General features: G+C 34.5%; 2 protein-coding genes across 3 annotated transcripts; both read left to right on the top strand.

Annotated features, from left to right (window-relative positions):
- Positions 1–3,145: 3,145 nt before the first annotated feature.
- Positions 3,146–8,501, top strand: LOC125209132 (rust resistance kinase Lr10-like). The gene is made up of 5 exons (XM_048108740.1): positions 3,146–3,610; positions 3,659–3,745; positions 3,863–3,898; positions 3,942–3,981; positions 7,078–8,501. The coding sequence occupies exons 1-5, from the start codon at positions 3,146–3,148 to the stop codon at positions 8,232–8,234; spliced, it is 1,785 nt and encodes a 594-aa protein (XP_047964697.1). The 3' UTR covers positions 8,235–8,501.
- A 3,036-nt stretch (positions 8,502–11,537) lies between these two features.
- LOC125213075 (LEAF RUST 10 DISEASE-RESISTANCE LOCUS RECEPTOR-LIKE PROTEIN KINASE-like 2.1) lies at positions 11,538–15,517 on the top strand. 2 transcript variants are annotated; one of them, XM_048113436.1, is made up of 5 exons: positions 11,538–12,269; positions 12,343–12,378; positions 12,445–12,567; positions 12,649–12,699; positions 14,198–15,517. In XM_048113436.1, exons 1-5 carry the CDS (start codon positions 11,552–11,554, stop codon positions 15,346–15,348), a joined length of 2,079 nt encoding a protein of 692 aa, XP_047969393.1. In that variant the 5' UTR covers positions 11,538–11,551; the 3' UTR covers positions 15,349–15,517. The 2 variants fall into 2 exon arrangements, with proteins under 2 accessions (XP_047969393.1, XP_047969394.1); XM_048113437.1 differs by lacking the exon at positions 12,343–12,378.
- The last annotated feature ends 1,466 nt before the right edge of the window (positions 15,518–16,983 follow it).

Here is a 16,983-nt window from a genome sequence, read left to right as displayed (position 1 = left end):
AAAAAATTTAATCACTTGTGTCAAGACAACCAAAAATAAAAAATTGATCACTTATAATGAGACGAAGGTCAATCTTCATGCGGGCTAATCGGGTTGTGATTTTCTTCGGGTTATCAAAGTTCAACCCTAACCCTATAAGCTCGGTTTTCGGGCTAGCCCAGCGGGCTAATCGGGTTGCTATCGATAAAATTAACATGCGATCAATCCAATAAATAATGGTGAAAATTAATTATATTTATAAAATGTAAAATATTTAATTATGATATATTTGAGATATATGCTTAAACTCAAATATAAACACCATCATATACTAATATTTGAGATTTATGCAAAATAAAACATAAACATCAAGAAATTTTAAAGCATCTTTTAGAAATTTAAATATATTTTTTAGTGAATTTGAAGTTTCTAATTTATATATCTATTATTATGTTAATAAAAATTTAATATATAATTTATATATTTAATATATAAAATTGAAAGTTAATTTTTTAGTTGTCTATATCATAAAATAACTAATGAAGTGTCGAATTAGAGTCAAACAAATAGAACGATAGAAATTTTATCGGGTTTTCGGGCCAGCCCATCGGGTTTTCGGGTCTGGCCCTAACGGGTTGCGGGCTAATCGGGTGCGGGCTAGTCGGGCTGTAATTTTATCGGGCTAGAAATTTTCAGCCCTAACCCTATAAATTTGGCGGGCTATTCGGGCCGGCCCATGGGTTGCGGGCTATATTGACATCCCTAGTCAAGACAACCAAAAATAAAAAATTGATCACTTATAATGAGACGAAGAAAGTATATATTACTTCATTTGTCCCAATTAAGTTGAATCAAAACTTTTGGGTACAGAAATTAAGAAATTGTGTTGAAAGGTACTCTCTCCGTTTCGCGGTAGTGGACACGTTTCTTTTCAGCACGCGATTTAAGAAAAATTATGTTATGTAAATTAAGTAAATGACAAATAAAGTATGAAATGAAAAAGGTAGATAGTGAAGAGAAAATAAAATACGAGAGGGTAAAGTAATTGAGAAGAAATATGTAGATTTTTACTAAAAACGAAAAGGACTCCACTACTGTGGAATAGAGGGAGTAGGAGAGAAGAATAAAATACAGGAAATGTAAAGGGAGAGTAAAGTAAGTAATTGAATAAAATAAGAATGATTGAATATTTTAATTTTTTTGTCAGAACATGAAATGATTCTTAGACATCATTAAAGGAATACAACTTAACTTACGGAGAGAGTATTATTCTAACTAATTTAGATTTAGTGATTTGGGAGTATATCTCTCGAAATAAATAAAAAGCTAATGGAAATAAATTAGAGGAAAAGTACTACTACCCCCATCCACGAAAGTTTATCCCATTTCTCTGTTCGTCCCCAAAGTTTATCCCATTTCACTTTTTATTATTTTTTGTAATGAACCTCATATTCCAATAACTCATTCATACTCACATTTTATTATAAAATAAAACTAATATATAAAAGTAGGATCCATAATTCAGAAACTTTTTCAACTCATTTTTTATTATATTTTTTTAAATCCATATTGGATTAAAGTGGGACAATATTTGAAAGGCAGATGTAATACTCAGACCTTATTTGACTGGGTCTTCAACGACTTTGCGTCAACCTTCCCTTTCATATCAAAGTAGCAGTACTAAATAGTAACTACAGTACTAAAATTGTCCCTTTGCGCAAGTTGCTCAATCTTTGCTGCACCGACAACCTTTAGCCTCATATCATAAGACAAAGTCAATCGTTGCTTAACTAAAACTTGGGTAACTCTAAATGAAATTGAGAAAATCATTGTGAAACAAAGTTGTAAACACAGGTATTAAGCCAAACATCATTATTCGATAAGAACATGATGATTTCGAGTTGGGTTGATAACTATCCAAAGTCCTAATATTACAAGTCTTTTTTATGGGAGTTTCTTCACAAAAAAGTTATAATCCATCCATTCCATGTATTAAAATCTGTGTCGAACCAAAAGTACATATTTTTTGGGGACGGAGTGAATAGTAATTCAAATAACTCATTCTTAATTTAGTTTCTTTTCACTTTAATATTTATTACTCCTTCCGTTTCGCCATAGTTGAGGCGAAACTTTTTGGCACGCAGTTTTAGAAAGGAATATTGGGTGTGTTAAATAAATAGATAAAAAAGTAAGAGAGAAGAAAATATAGAGAGAATAAAGTATAAAGTGAATAAAGTAGAGAGAATAAAGTAAGAGAGAGTAAAGTAAGAAAGAGAAAAAGGTTACCATATATAGAAATGACTCAACTATAAAGAAACGGATGGAGTATTATTTTCCTAAAACGAGTGAAAAAAAAATTAGTGATTCAAAGCAAGGAGCCGAAGGAGGAGTATCATGTTACTATAGACAACGTGAATTTTTCATTATAGCTACTTCCAACTCGGTAATAATTGTTTTTAATAAATCTTTTTAATTATCTCAAGTTTATATATGAAACCAAATTTGTCTACACATTTTATATTCAATACGTTTGATTTATACAAAAGGAACAAGAGCAAATTATTAAGGACGTATCGAATATAAACAATTATTTTAATGTAATTTGTATGACTTCCACTACCTATAATAGAGGTAAAAAATTTTAACTGCATTAAAAAGAACTCGCAAAAATTCAAATCAACACGTCTAATAGTCACTCGGTTTGCTGGTGGACACACTTAATCTAATAACCAAAGAAAAGAGAACTAGCAAGAAAAATTAAATTCATTATAAGCTTTAAATGTGTTAGAATTGAAAAGGTAAAAAAACTAATTGCATAAAGAGAGGATTAGTGATAATTGCATTAGTTTGGCGTAATATTCAAAAACCAACTCCGCTTTTAATTTGAAACTAAAATAAATTCCTCTCCTAAAATCAGTTGCTCACAAGTCATGCTTGGAGCTGCCCCATATATAGTGGAGTATTTAGTAGTGAGTGTGTGTACCCAAAGTTAGTTCTATTGTGGTTTTGTTAAACATCCATCATTCCACAATTTTCTTTGGTTAATTCCACGAGAGCTATGATCTCAACACATCAAAACCTCATCGCTTCATCTCTCTTGATGATTCTGTCACTCCATAATTTGGTTGAAACTTGTGATGCTGAATGCACTTTTTCTTCCTGCGGCATGTTTCCCAACATCAGCTCCCCTTTCCGCCTAAAGGGTGACCCCAAGAATTGCGGTGATCCAAGATTTGAATTATCATGTGAAAATAAAGTGGCCTACTTCTCCCTCCATTCTCACAAATACTATGTCCAAGATATCTACTACGACAGGTCCACCATCAGGCTGGTTGATGCTTCCATAAACGAAGATGACATCTGCTCGTTTCCCACTTTTTCTAAATATGCCTATCAGTTCACCTATGCTCATCCCAATTATCGTCTTTCTAACCTATCCCCGATCGATTCCTTACCTATAAACTTGATAAGCTGCCCAAATCCGTTGAAAAATACATCCCTTTATACTGATATCACTAATCAGTGTGCCTCTAAATATTCATCCCATCATCACAGATATGCTTATATCAAGGTTGGCAATATGATGGCCTCAGAGGTTCCATACACCTGTGGAGTTGACCTCATAGCGATGGTCACACCCTTGTATAGTTTCGAGATTTGAACAATGTTTCGCTTTCAGAAATCCACGAGTCCCTCTTGTTTGGATTTGAACTCGGGATATGCCCCTGGCCGTGTGAGAGTAGTGATTTATTCATCATTAACTGGGGTAAGTGTGCACTATGTACACAATTGTCTATGTCTATGTCAGTCATATATTAGTAGCATCATTCCTATATTTTGGTAATTCTGGAAAAATATTACTAACCTTGTGTTGTGTGTATAGCTACAGTTTCGATCGAACTTCTTGTCGTCTTTGCAGGTAAGCTCTAATCTTCACCTTATATCAATTTGAATTCTTATAGTATGACTCAGCTTCCACTTGCAGGTTTATTGTGCGCAGTGGTAAGCCCTCCTGTATTCACCCTCTGTGGATTTGCCGCTGTATCACTACTGTTATACTATGTGATTACTAGTACGATTCTAATGTCAAAAGAATACTCACTCTATAACAGTAAGAATCCTTGCATCCATTCAGTGTATTATTATCTGTATTTTTATTCATACACTCATATTCTTTGGAGTACTAAGCATCTACTCATCGGTATGCTTGCAGAGTCCGAACGAGCTTTATCGATGCTCAATCAACAATCAGTACTCATCATAGGTGCGCCTTTAATTTATCCTCTACTCCCTACTCGTTAGTTCAAGTTCCATTTTTAAATTTATACTCCCTTCACATATGTACAACTTATTTGAAGACACAAAATTTTAAGTTGTAATGTTGTATTCCCTCCGTCCTTCAATATGTGTCCCACTTGACCCGGCACGGGAAATGTAAAAGAAAAATGAGGGAAATGTAAAAGAAAATGAGTTGAAAAAGTAGTGAAATGTGGGTCATACTTTTATATATTAGTATTGTGATAAAATGTGAGGGATAATGCGTTAGTGGAATATGGAATCCACTACTAAAAGTTATAAAAATGAAGTGAGATCATTAATAAAAGACGGACCAAAACGGTAATTAGCACACATAATGAGTGACGGAGGGAGTATTAAGTATAGAGGAAAATATATGCTAATGAAGATAGAATAATGTAATATACTTAAAAAGTAGTGAACCAAGAAAAATTTGTTGAATAATAGTAGCAGTTTGCTTTTTTTAAAATGAAAATAGTACTAGTAAGTAGTACCCCCGTCCCATTAAAAATCGATGATTCACTTTTCTTTTTAATTTATCCTAACAATGATGATCTATTATTAATGGAAATATCTTTTATTTCTACTTTATTCCTTCTCTCTTACTTTACTCTTTCTACTTAACACAAATAATAAAACTAATATAAAATCTCGTGCCGCTCAAGGAAGAGTCATCTTCTTTGGGACGGACGGAGGGAGTAACATGCAAGGGATCGACTTTGAAAGATCTACAAAATCATGATTTTTCATTTGGTTAGAATGAGTGAATGGTGAAAATAATTAAACATGTACTAACATAGTCAATGAAAATAGTTAAACATGTATTAACATTTATTTATGAGTAAATGTGAATTTTAATCCTAAACATATTACTAAAATATGAATTTGGTCCAAAATATTTACTTTTTGAAAAATAGGCTCAAAACAAATGAAATCCTTGTTGAAGTGGTCCTTTTTTTACGGTTCCATAAAAAAACTAATGGTCATGCCAGTGTGCAATTAGCATTGATCGTTAGTTTTTGGACGAAACCGTAAAAAAAGGACTACTTCGTCAACATTTTCATTTGTTATGAACCTATTTTTTAAAAAATAAATATTTTGAACCAAATTCATATTTTGATCATATGTTTAGAACTAAAATTCACCTTTGCTCTTTATTTAAATTTCAAACTATCGACTTTGTATCAAAATTGTTTTACGCCATTTTTCTGCACCAATAATCGTGATATGGATTATGCATATTGGCATGTGAATGTCCGGTGCACTGCTGAGAAAAAATTTAGTGGTCACGGCATACCAAATGGCAGTGTGACGTGGTATGCCCTGCTAATAACTTTTTGACATGTGTATTTATAATGGCCCCACTAACTACATTCATTTCTTTATAAACATGGATATTATTATTAAATTTGGAAACTATCTAAAATAATCTAGGAGTTCCTATATTTATAACTTAATATACTTTACGTTCTTTTTGACCAAATTTCTTGCACCATGACTTATAGATTGTTTCAGCCTTTTAGTAATCAATAAGAACATGAATTTAACAAAATAAAATACTCTGTACATTATTATATTTTGTTTATAGACAGACAAAGATTTAATATAACAAGATTAATTTTCATGTCATTTACTTACTATTATTAGCTACGATTATATTTAATACGGAGTAGTATAATTATTTATATATATAAAATGGTAAAATAATATATAAGAATGAAACTATAAGTCATTCATAATTTCCCATAGTTAACGTAATTTATGATTTAATTATGGTTAATATGTCTTGTTTTATTGATAACTTAAATTTCTTATTTTCTTTTTTTTCCTTGTCAAATAGCAGTGATTTCCGAAATTATGAGTGATTATATAAATTCGAAATTATGAGTGATTATATAAATTCATTCTTATAGCATTATTTTACCATTTTACATGTATGAATAATTATACTCCATTAAATATAAAGGTAGCTAATATAATAATTAGTAAATGATCAGAAAACTACTTATATTAGGTACTCATCTGTCTAATATAATGAGTAAATTCTAAAAATAAATATACGGGAAATATACTAATATTTCATGTATTTTATTTTAAATTCATATAACTAAAAAGGACGAAACAATTTATAACTCATAGTACAAAATTAGAAGTGAGTATAAGTTACTATAGCAACTCCTAAATTTTTGAATAATTTCCAAACTTAATAATAATATCCATGTTTATAAAGAAATGAATGTATTTAGTGGGGCCATTATAAATACACATGTCAAAAATTTATTAGCGGGGCATACCACGTCACACTGCCATTTGGTATGCCGTGACCATTGAATTTTTTCTCGTGCACTGCTATTGTCAGGACTTAGGAGTAGTATTTAATTTTTGTAATTGCAATAAACGATTTACTATCATATCATTCAGAAAATGGAAATAAAATTTACCACATCAAGATTTTAGGAAGCATAAAATGGACATTTTTGTGTGAGATAGTGCTTATTTTCTATAAATAATTTTATTTTTCCATCTCACTTTTATTTTATTAATTTATGGAGTATTATAATATATATAGCACATTATCAAGACTTATTGGTAATAGACCAAATGAGTATTTAGATAAATTTAAATGTAAATTTATTACTAAATCGAATAAAATTAAAAATTTAAGGTGATATATATTTTTTACAAATAATATTAAATTCAGTTTTAGGTCATAGCTTTATGTGCGTTGTACTTTTGATTTTGCAAATATTGTTCCATAATAGGTGTATTTGACAATTTTTTTCTATAACTCATATCATGCAGGCTTCATCACCTTGTTTGCAAGGATTATCATATTTCCTTTAGTGTGGTGGTTTTTAATCTACAAATTTCGAAGAAGGCGTTTGTCCGAATATAACACAATAGAATCCTTCCTCCAAAGTGATAACAAACTATCACCAATCAGATATTCATATTCCAACATAAAGAAAATGACAAGGCGTTTTCGACAAAAACTAGGTGAAGGAGGCTATGGTTGTGTTTACAAAGGAAAGCTTCAAAGTGGACATGATGTAGCAGTCAAGCTGCTGGGAAAATCCGGAAGAAATGGGCAAGACTTCATGAATGAAATAACAACTATTGGAAGGATACACCATGTCAATGTGGTGCAACTAGTTGGCTATTGTGCAGAAGGCTCTAAGCGTGCCCTCGTATTTGATTTCATGCCCAATGGTTCTCTTGAAAAGTACCTCTTCAATCGAGAGGGAATGAATTCTTTAAACTGGGATACAAAGTTTGACATTGCCGTTGGAATAGCCCGAGGAATTGAGTATTTGCATCGAGGATGCGACATCCAGATTCTTCATTTTGACATCAAACCTCATAACGTACTCCTCGACCATAACTTCATTCCCAAAATATCTGATTTTGGGCTAGCAAAGTCTTGTTCCGTAGAGAAGGAGGCTGTGACCTTAACGGCTGCTAGAGGAACTATAGGGTATGTTGCCCCCGAACTGATCAATAGAGGTATTGGCGCAGTCTCTTCCAAGGCAGATGTATATAGTTTCGGGATGTTGTTGATGGAAATAGTGGGCTTAAACAAAGAGTTGAAGACAAACAATGATGATTCAACAAAGTATTTCCCAGATTGGATATATGACCACATTAAACAAGGCATAGAGATTGAAATTGAAAAGACGGGGGAAAGCTATAGTAACGACGATAATAAGAGTGTTCGAAAGATGACAATAGTTGCGTTATGGTGCATACTGATAAGCCCTGATAATCGTCCTTCAATGAATCAAGTGTTACAAATGTTAGAAGCCGACGTCGAACGCCTGCAGATTCCAGAGGTTCGATCATCACAATCAACCCAAGTTGCAGGAAATGGGGAAGATGGCAGCTGGCTCACTGATGCAACTGATTCTGCATCATTGCTCCATCATGACAACGCCAGCAGCTTTGAGATTACTATCGCATGAACCTCTTCTTCCCAATCCTTCCTTCCTCCATCCATATCTTCTGCGTGAGGTTTGTAATATCTGTTGCCTATTTATAATAGTATTGTATTGCAAGATGAATTTTTATAGGGGGCAAAATGATCCACATCCATTCTCAAATATAAATGACAAAATATAATGTTTGAACAAACATGCGAGGCCATCAAAATTCAAGTGTATGGTTTCTCATGCATTCTTCATTTCTCAACTTCTCATTATTTATTTAAGCCAAGGAGAGCTTTCCCTATATATAATTTCTACACTATATGTAATCATCTAACGATTCTTAGATTATTACAAAGATGGCCAAGTTCAGGCCTCGCATCCATCCAAGTAGTGAATTTCATCTCAGGGGCTTAAGTGCTGTACAGATAGGATCTAAACGTGATCTGGAAGAAGTATCGCCTGCAATGCACACACGCAAAATCAGATCATAAGCTACAAGAACATCATATCTTAGATACTACCTCTGTCCCTGAAAATTTGATACAGTTTACTATTTCGGTCCGTCCCTGAAAATTTGATACACTTCACTTTTACCATTTTTTATAGTGGACCCCATATTCCACTAACTCATTCATACTCACATTTTATTATAAAACTAATACTTTAAAAGTAGGACCCACATCCCACCAACTTTTTCAACTCACTTTCCATTACATTTCTTAAAACCTGTGTCGGGTTAAAGTGTAACAAATTTTGGGGGACGGATGTAGTAATAATACCAGTTGCAATGGAATACTGTTAGAACATCATAACCGGAAACCAACCTTAGAGCTTTAATACCCATATCAACAATGTATGCTCGATCTTCATCATGTCATTTGAAAGCCGTTCGAGTTCCTTGCTGTAGTATAGAATATCATCTCTCAAATGCCCAGCACCCGCACACCTTCAAAAAGGAGGAAATGACTAGATAGCTAGAGAACAATTTCATCAAACGAATTTGAAATGTGAATATATGTTTTGAATTGAGCTACATTAAACTGGCTCAAACAGTTATATCAGTTTTACTAAGGCAGATTGTGTTTACTAAGGCAGGTATCATTTCCATGACGTAATTTCTGGATTAACAGACCTAGCATAACTTACTTCTGAATTTTTTTACTGTAAGTAGGTTTAGTTATATTATTTACTTCATTTTATTTCTAGTTGTGACTATTATATGGGAGTACGACATTCTTTAGTGAGTTTCTGTCTGATTAAAAGATCGCTGTTGCAGATCAACGCATAAAGGCACTGATAGGATTTAGGTTCCCTATCGAGAGGTTTGTAGAGCACGCGAAGATTGAACGGAACAAAAGAGGATAAACCTAGTTGAAGTGCTAGGGTTTCGGAACCAAGAATGAGAATAGAAGTTAATTTATATTTCTCAATGAATGAAAATGCTATAGAATTCTATTATTTATAGAATTCTAAACCTAAAAAGTATCTTGCTAATCAAGCAAGATAAATAAATAAAAAGATTACAATAATTAAGGATAACCAACTAAAATAAAAGATACTATAAATCAAATCAAATAAAAGATACTGGAGATGATCTTTGACGAGATTCACTAAATCGGGGTCCCTATCAGGCACCCTTTTGCATTTGTGCTTAAACTTGGATAAATAAAGAGAATATGTTTAATTGCGCATTCATCTCTGTGGGATCGATCCCTACTTTCTTATGCTAATTTTAGTATACGTGGTTGAGGGTTTTGAATAGGTATTCTGTGTATCCGACGACCGAGATCTTCCAACGATCCGTGAGTTCCTAGACCCTGTTATCTAGTGGATTCGCTGGACCTAGGAAGCTTGATATTCCTTACTGTGCACATAGTCTAAACCCAATAGCTTCATATGGGCTTGGCACCTAAATAGGCTAACATCTCTTCTGCACCAGCAATTGTTGGGGTTGCCATGCTATACATAGGATAGCCATCCACCTTAAAAACACAAAAATCTCAAATAGTGAGACATGCTCTGCTTATAAAGTTTTGACCTAGCAGAGGCATACTTTTGAAATATTATCTCAACAAAGTTAAAAAGTTGCATCATAAAATCATCATCTAGTAATTGGAACAGAGTAAGTTCATGCATCTAGAAGTGATCATTTAGTGAACTATACTCTGTTTAGTTTGTCATGCCTTTTCCTTATGAGAAACAAATGTATATAAAATACTCAATTTGTCCTACTAAAAATATCTCAGTTTCTTTTTATATTGTCTCGACAAAGATGTTACTGTACTATACCTATTTTTGAAAAAAAATATTTTTTACTGTTATTTTAAATATATATTTCTGTCTTTATTTGACCAAGTCTAAATTTGGAAAATTTTCAACAAATAATAATGTTACCCATCATTTATAAAATGGATCCACAATCAACTAAACACTCATTTTTCTCATCTCTCCATTATTTTTCTCATCATCTCAGTCATAAATTAGGCAAGCACGTCATCTCATCTTTTCCACCTCAAGGGCGACCCCAGAAGAGAAAATAATGTGACCTTCATCTCCCTTAACTCTCACAAATACTATGTCAAAAAAAAAAAAGAATCTCTTTGCCATTGAATGGGTCTTCTATGACTTTGTCTTAACCTTATCCCCATTCATAGCAAAGTCATTACTCAAATTGTCCCTTTTCGCAAGTTGCTCTACATTTTGTACAAGTCCTTTGCTGCACCTCATAAGTCCTTACTTGACCTCATAAGTCTTAATCATAATATCTAGTTACCTTCCCATACAATAATAAATATCACCACCCTTTGCGGATAGACTAGCTAGGTGCATGGTAACTATATATGAAATTGAGAAAATCATTGTGAAACAAAGTTGTACTTGGAACTATATTAAACACAAGAATTAAGGCAATACATCATTATGACACTGTCCATGTGACATAAGTATAAGAGACTAAGAATTAAGAAATTGATAATATTGTACAAAGGAGTATATATGGATGTAAATTCATTAATGCAGGTTCTTCAACACCAATTTATGTGGATGTAATTCATTAGGAGTATTTCACAATGTGGATATTACAAGTATTTTTATGAGAATCCCTTTTATGCATTTTAATTCTACTTTCCTCTGCATGCAATTAGTGGTAGTGATTCCATTTTAATCACGATCTATTGTGGTGGGGCTACCGCTTTTAATGCAAAATCACAATCAGTTGCTCAAAGTCATGCCTGGCGTCTGGTTTCAAGACTGAATTATGTCCATCCAATACAAACATGCTGCTCCATATATATTTAGTAGTGAGGGGGTGTGTACCCAAAATCAGTTTATTGTGGGGTTTTGTTAAACATCTAATGTTGATCACAACACATCAAAACCTCATCACTTCATCTCTCTTTTCGATTCTCTTTCTCTCACTCCATAGTTTGTTTGAATCATGTGATGCCAAATGCAGTCCTTCTTCGTGCGGCATCATTCCCAACATCAGCCCCCCTTTCCGCCTCAAGGGCCACCCCAAGAATTGCGGTGATCCAAGATTTGAATTATCATGTGAAAATAATGTGGCCTACTTCTCCCTTCATTCTCACAAATACTATGTCCAAGAAATCTACTACAGAGACGAGCCCACCATCAGGGTGGTTGATGCCTCCATAAACAAAGACGACATCTGCTCGTTTCCCCCCTTTTCTATATATGCCTATAACTTCACCTATCATAATCCTAATCGTCTTCGTTACCTAAAGTCCATTTATTCCAGCAACACACCTTTAAACTTTATAAGCTGCCCAAATCCGTTGAGAAATACATCCCTTTATACTGATATCACTAATCAGTGTGCCTCTAATTCATCCCATCATCACAGATATGCTTATGTCAAGGTCGGCAGCATGATGGCCTCAGAGGTTCCATACGCCTGTGGAGTTGACCTCATAGCGATGACATCCTGGTATGATTTTGAGCCTTTGAAAAATGTTTCTCTTTCAGAAATCCATGAGGTCCTCTTGTATGGATTTGAACTCGGGACATGCCTCTGGCCTTGTGACAGTCATGATTCATCCATCATTAAGTGGTGTAAGTGTGCACTATGTAAATGTCTGTTGTCAGTCATATTACTAATATTGCTAACCTTGTGTTGTGTGTATAGCTATAGTTCTGATCGTACTTCTTGTGGTCGTTGCAGGTAAGCTCTAATCTTCACTTAATATTAATTTGAAATCTTATAGTATGACTCAGCTTCGAATTGCAGGTTTGTTGTGCGCAGCGGTAAGCCCTCCTGTATTCACCCTCTGTGGATTCGCCGCTGTAGCACTACTCTTATGTCTGATTACTAGTACAATTCTATTGTCAACAGAATCCTCTATCTATAACAGTAAGAATCCTTGCATTCTTTCAGTGTGTATTTTAACTTACATATTCTTGTGTGCTTACCATCTACTCGGTGTGCTTGCAGAGTCCTACCCATCTTTCCCGATGCTCAATCAACAATCAGTACTCATCATAGGTGCGCTTTTAATTATGCTCTACTCTCTACTCGATAGTTCAAGTTCCATTTATGTACACCTTATTTGAAGACACAAAAGTATTACTTAATAAAATATGAGGGAGAATGCACTAAAGAAATATGGAATATGATCCACTACCAAAAGGTATAAAATGAAGTGAGACAATTAATTAAGACGGACCAAAATGGAAATTAGCACACATAATGAGAGGCGGAGGGAATATTAAGTATAGAGAAAAAATAAATGTTAATGAAGATAGAATAACGTAATTAAATATAATAGTGAACCAAGAAAAATTAGTTGAATAATAGTGCTCCCTCCGTCCCGGCTAAGATGATAGATTGCTTAGCCGGCACGGGATTTTAGGAGTTATTGGTTAAAGTGTTTAATTGGAGAGAGAGAAGGTGGGTGTAATTATTAAAGTAGAGAGATAAAGGAAGATGAATATTTTAATAGGAGTGAGAAAAAGTGGTTGAGTGTATTAATCGGAGAGAGAAAGTTACCAAAAGAGGAAATGTGTCATCTTAGTTGGGACAAACTAAAAAGGAAAACGTGTCATCTTAAGCGGAACAGAGGGAGTACTAGTTTACATTTTAAAAATAAGAATAGTAGTACTAGTAAGAAGTACTCCCTCCGTCCCACTAAAAATCGATGACCCACTTTCCTTTTCTATATGTCCCAACCAAGATGATATGTTACTAATGAAAATACCATTTATTTCTACTTTGTTTCTTCTTTTTTGTTTTACTCTCTATTTAACACGCAAAATAAACCTACATAAAATCTTGTGCCGTCTAAGGAATGGTCATCTTCAATGGGACGGAGGGAGTACCGTGCAGATGATCGACTTTGAAAGATCTACAAAATCATGATTTTTCATTTGGTTAGAATGAGTGAATGGTGAAATTAAATCAAATATGTATTGACATAATCAGGAATTAAGAAACATTTATTTAAATTTCAAACTATCGACTTTTTATCAAAAAACTTTACGCCATTTTTCCGCACCAATAATCGTGATATGGATTATGGCATATTAGCATGTGAATGTCGTGCGCTACTGCTATTGTCAGGATTGCACTAAACGATTCACTATCATATCATTCAGAAAATGGAAATAAAATTTATCAGATCAAGCTTTTATGAAGCAAAAAATGGACATTTTTGTATGAGATAGTGCTTATTTTCCATAAATAATTGTATAATTATTTTTTTCCATCTCACTATTATTTTATTAATTTTATGGAGTATTAAAATACATATAGCACATTATCAAGACTTATTAGTAAGGGAGCAAATGAGTATTTAGTTAAATTTAAGTGTAAATTTTTTAATAAATCGAATAAAATTATGAATTTAAGGTGATATATATTTTTTACAAATAATATTAAATTCAGTTTTAGGTCATAGCTTCATGTGCGTTGTACTTTTGATTTTGCAAATATTGTTGCATAATAGGTATTTGACATTTATTGCCTATAACTCATCTCATGACAGGCTTCATCACATTGTTTGCAAGGATTATCATATTTCCTTTAGTGTGGTGGTTTTTGATTTACAAATTCCGAAGAAGGCGTTTATCCGAATATAACACAATAGAATCCTTCCTCCAAAGTGATAACAAACTATCACCAATAAGATATTCATACTCAGCCATTAAGAGAATGACAAGAGGTTTTCAAGAAAAACTAGGCGAAGGAGGCTATGGTTGTGTTTACAAAGGAAAGCTTCGAAGTGGACATCACGTAGCAGTCAAAATGCTGGGAAAATCAGGCGGGAATGGACAAGACTTTATGAATGAAATAGCAACTATTGGAAGGGTACACCATATCAATGTGGTACAACTAGTTGGCTATTGTGCACAAGGTTCCAAGCGTGCCCTCGTCTTTGATTTCATGCCCAATGGTTCTCTTAAAAAATACCTCTTCAATCGAGAAAAAATGAATTCCTTAAATTGGGATACAAAGTTTGATATTGCTGTTGGAATAGCTCGAGGAATTGATTATTTGCATCAGGGGTGTGACATCCAGATTCTTCATTTTGACATCAAGCCTCATAACATACTCCTTGACCATAACTTCGCTCCCAAAATATCTGATTTCGGGTTAGCAAAGTCATGCTCCGTAGAGAAGGAGGCAGTGACTTTAACGGCCGCTAGAGGAACCATAGGTTATGTTGCTCCAGAACTCATCCACCGAGGTATTGGCGTAGTCTCTTCCAAGGCGGATGTGTATAGTTTCGGGATGCTGTTGATGGAAATGGTGGGCTTCAACAGAGAGTTGCGGAAAAATAGTGATGATTCAACAAAGTATTTCCCAAATTGGATATATGACCACATTAAACAAGGCAAAGAGATTGAAATTGCAGAGGAAAACATTAGTAATGATGAGAATGAGAGTGTTCGAAAGATGACAATAGTTGCGTTATGGTGCATACTGATGAGCCCCGATGATCGTCCTTCAATGAATCAAGTATTGCAAATGTTAGAAGCCGATGTCAAACACCTGCAAATTCCAGAGGTTCGATCATCACAATCAACTCAAGTTGCAGGAAATGGGGAAGATGGCAGCTGGCTCACAGATGCAACTGATTCTGCATCATTGCTCCATCATGATAACGCCAGCAGCTTTGAGATTACTATCGCATGAACCTCTTCTTCCCAATCCTTCCTTCCTCCATCCATATCTTCTGCGTGAGGTTTGTATTATCTGTTGCCTCTTTATAATAGTATTGTATTGCAAGATGAGTTTTTATAGGGGGCAAAATGATCCACATCCATTCTCAAATATAAATGACAAAATATAATGTTTGAACAAACATGCGAGGCCATCAACATTCAAGTGTATAGTTTCTCATGCATTCTTCATTTCTCAACTTCTCATTATTTATTTCTACCTAATTTCTACACTATATGTATCATCTAACGATTCTTAGATTATTACAAAGATGGCCAAGTTAAGGCCTCGCATCCGTCCAAGTAGTGAATTTCATCTCAGTGGCTGAAGTGCTGTACAGATAGGATCTAAACGTGATCAGGAAGAAGTATCGCCTGCAATGCACACACGCAAAATCAGATCATAAGCTACAAGAACATCATATCTTAGATAATAAAACCTGTTGCAAATGGAAAGCATACTGCAAATGGAATATCGTTAGAATATCGATATGTGATTGCACCTACATAGCATAACCGGAAACCAACCTGAGAGCTTTAATACCCATATCAACAAGGTGTGCTCGATGTTCATCATTGTCATTTGAAAGCCGATGTATTTTTATTGTAAATTGTCTTATTTTAAGATATATTGTACACCTCTATTTATAGAGCTAGACAGGTAAATGTGCCTAGGTACAAATGAACTTGGGGCTCGTGATAAATTCCTTAAAGACCCTAAATGTACTCTTTCCCACAATATTGAGACTACCAAGTTATCTATTTCCAACACCTAGAGACCCTAAATGTACTCTTTCCCACAATATTGAGACTACCAATATCTATTTCCAACACTTCCCCTCAAGTTAAGTAACGGGGTTTCCGATACTCAACTTGCTTAATACATCCTTAAACGACTTGGAATTCACAGCCTTAGTTAGAATATCTGCCAACTGATCCTCCGATTTTACATATGGAAACTCAACAATCTTGGCTTCAATCTTCTCCTTGATGAAGTGTCTGTCGACTGCCACATGTTTAATTCTATCGTGTTGAACTGGATTTTCAGAGATGCTAATAGCAGCTTTGTTATCACAGAATAGTTTACACGGTTTTGGTACCTACAGATCAAGTTCCGTCATGAGCCTCCGTAGCCACAATATTTCAGTGAGGCCACTCTTGATTCCACGGAACTCTGCTTCTGCCCTAGAAAGTGCTACTACCTTCTGCTTCTTGCTCCTCCAAGTGACAAGGTTTCCCCCTACCAATGTAAAGTACCCTGCTGTGGATTTTCGGTCATTTGGGTTTCCTGCCCAATCTGCATCAGTAAAACCATTAATCTCCAAGTGCCCATGTTTTACGAACAACACTCCATGCCCTGCAGTACCCTTCAAATATCGGACAATTCGCAGAACGGCTTCCCAGTGGTCTTCTTGTGGTGAGTGCATGAACTGACTTACTATCCCCACAACATATGCTATGTCGGGTCTAGTAGGAGAAAGGTAAATGAGTTTCCCCACCAGCCTCTGATAACTCCCCCTGTCAGTGAGTTTCGCTTCTCCAACTATCTGCAATCCGTGATTCTGTATCATTGGGGTGTCTGCCGGCTTGCAAACAACCATGCCCACTT

This window comes from Salvia hispanica, chromosome 3, assembly GCF_023119035.1.
Source record: "Salvia hispanica cultivar TCC Black 2014 chromosome 3, UniMelb_Shisp_WGS_1.0, whole genome shotgun sequence".
In the NCBI taxonomy this organism is placed as follows: Eukaryota; Viridiplantae; Streptophyta; class Magnoliopsida; order Lamiales; family Lamiaceae; genus Salvia; species Salvia hispanica.
Note: the sequence above shows the minus strand (reverse complement) of the source record. Positions and strands in the feature narration are given on the sequence as shown.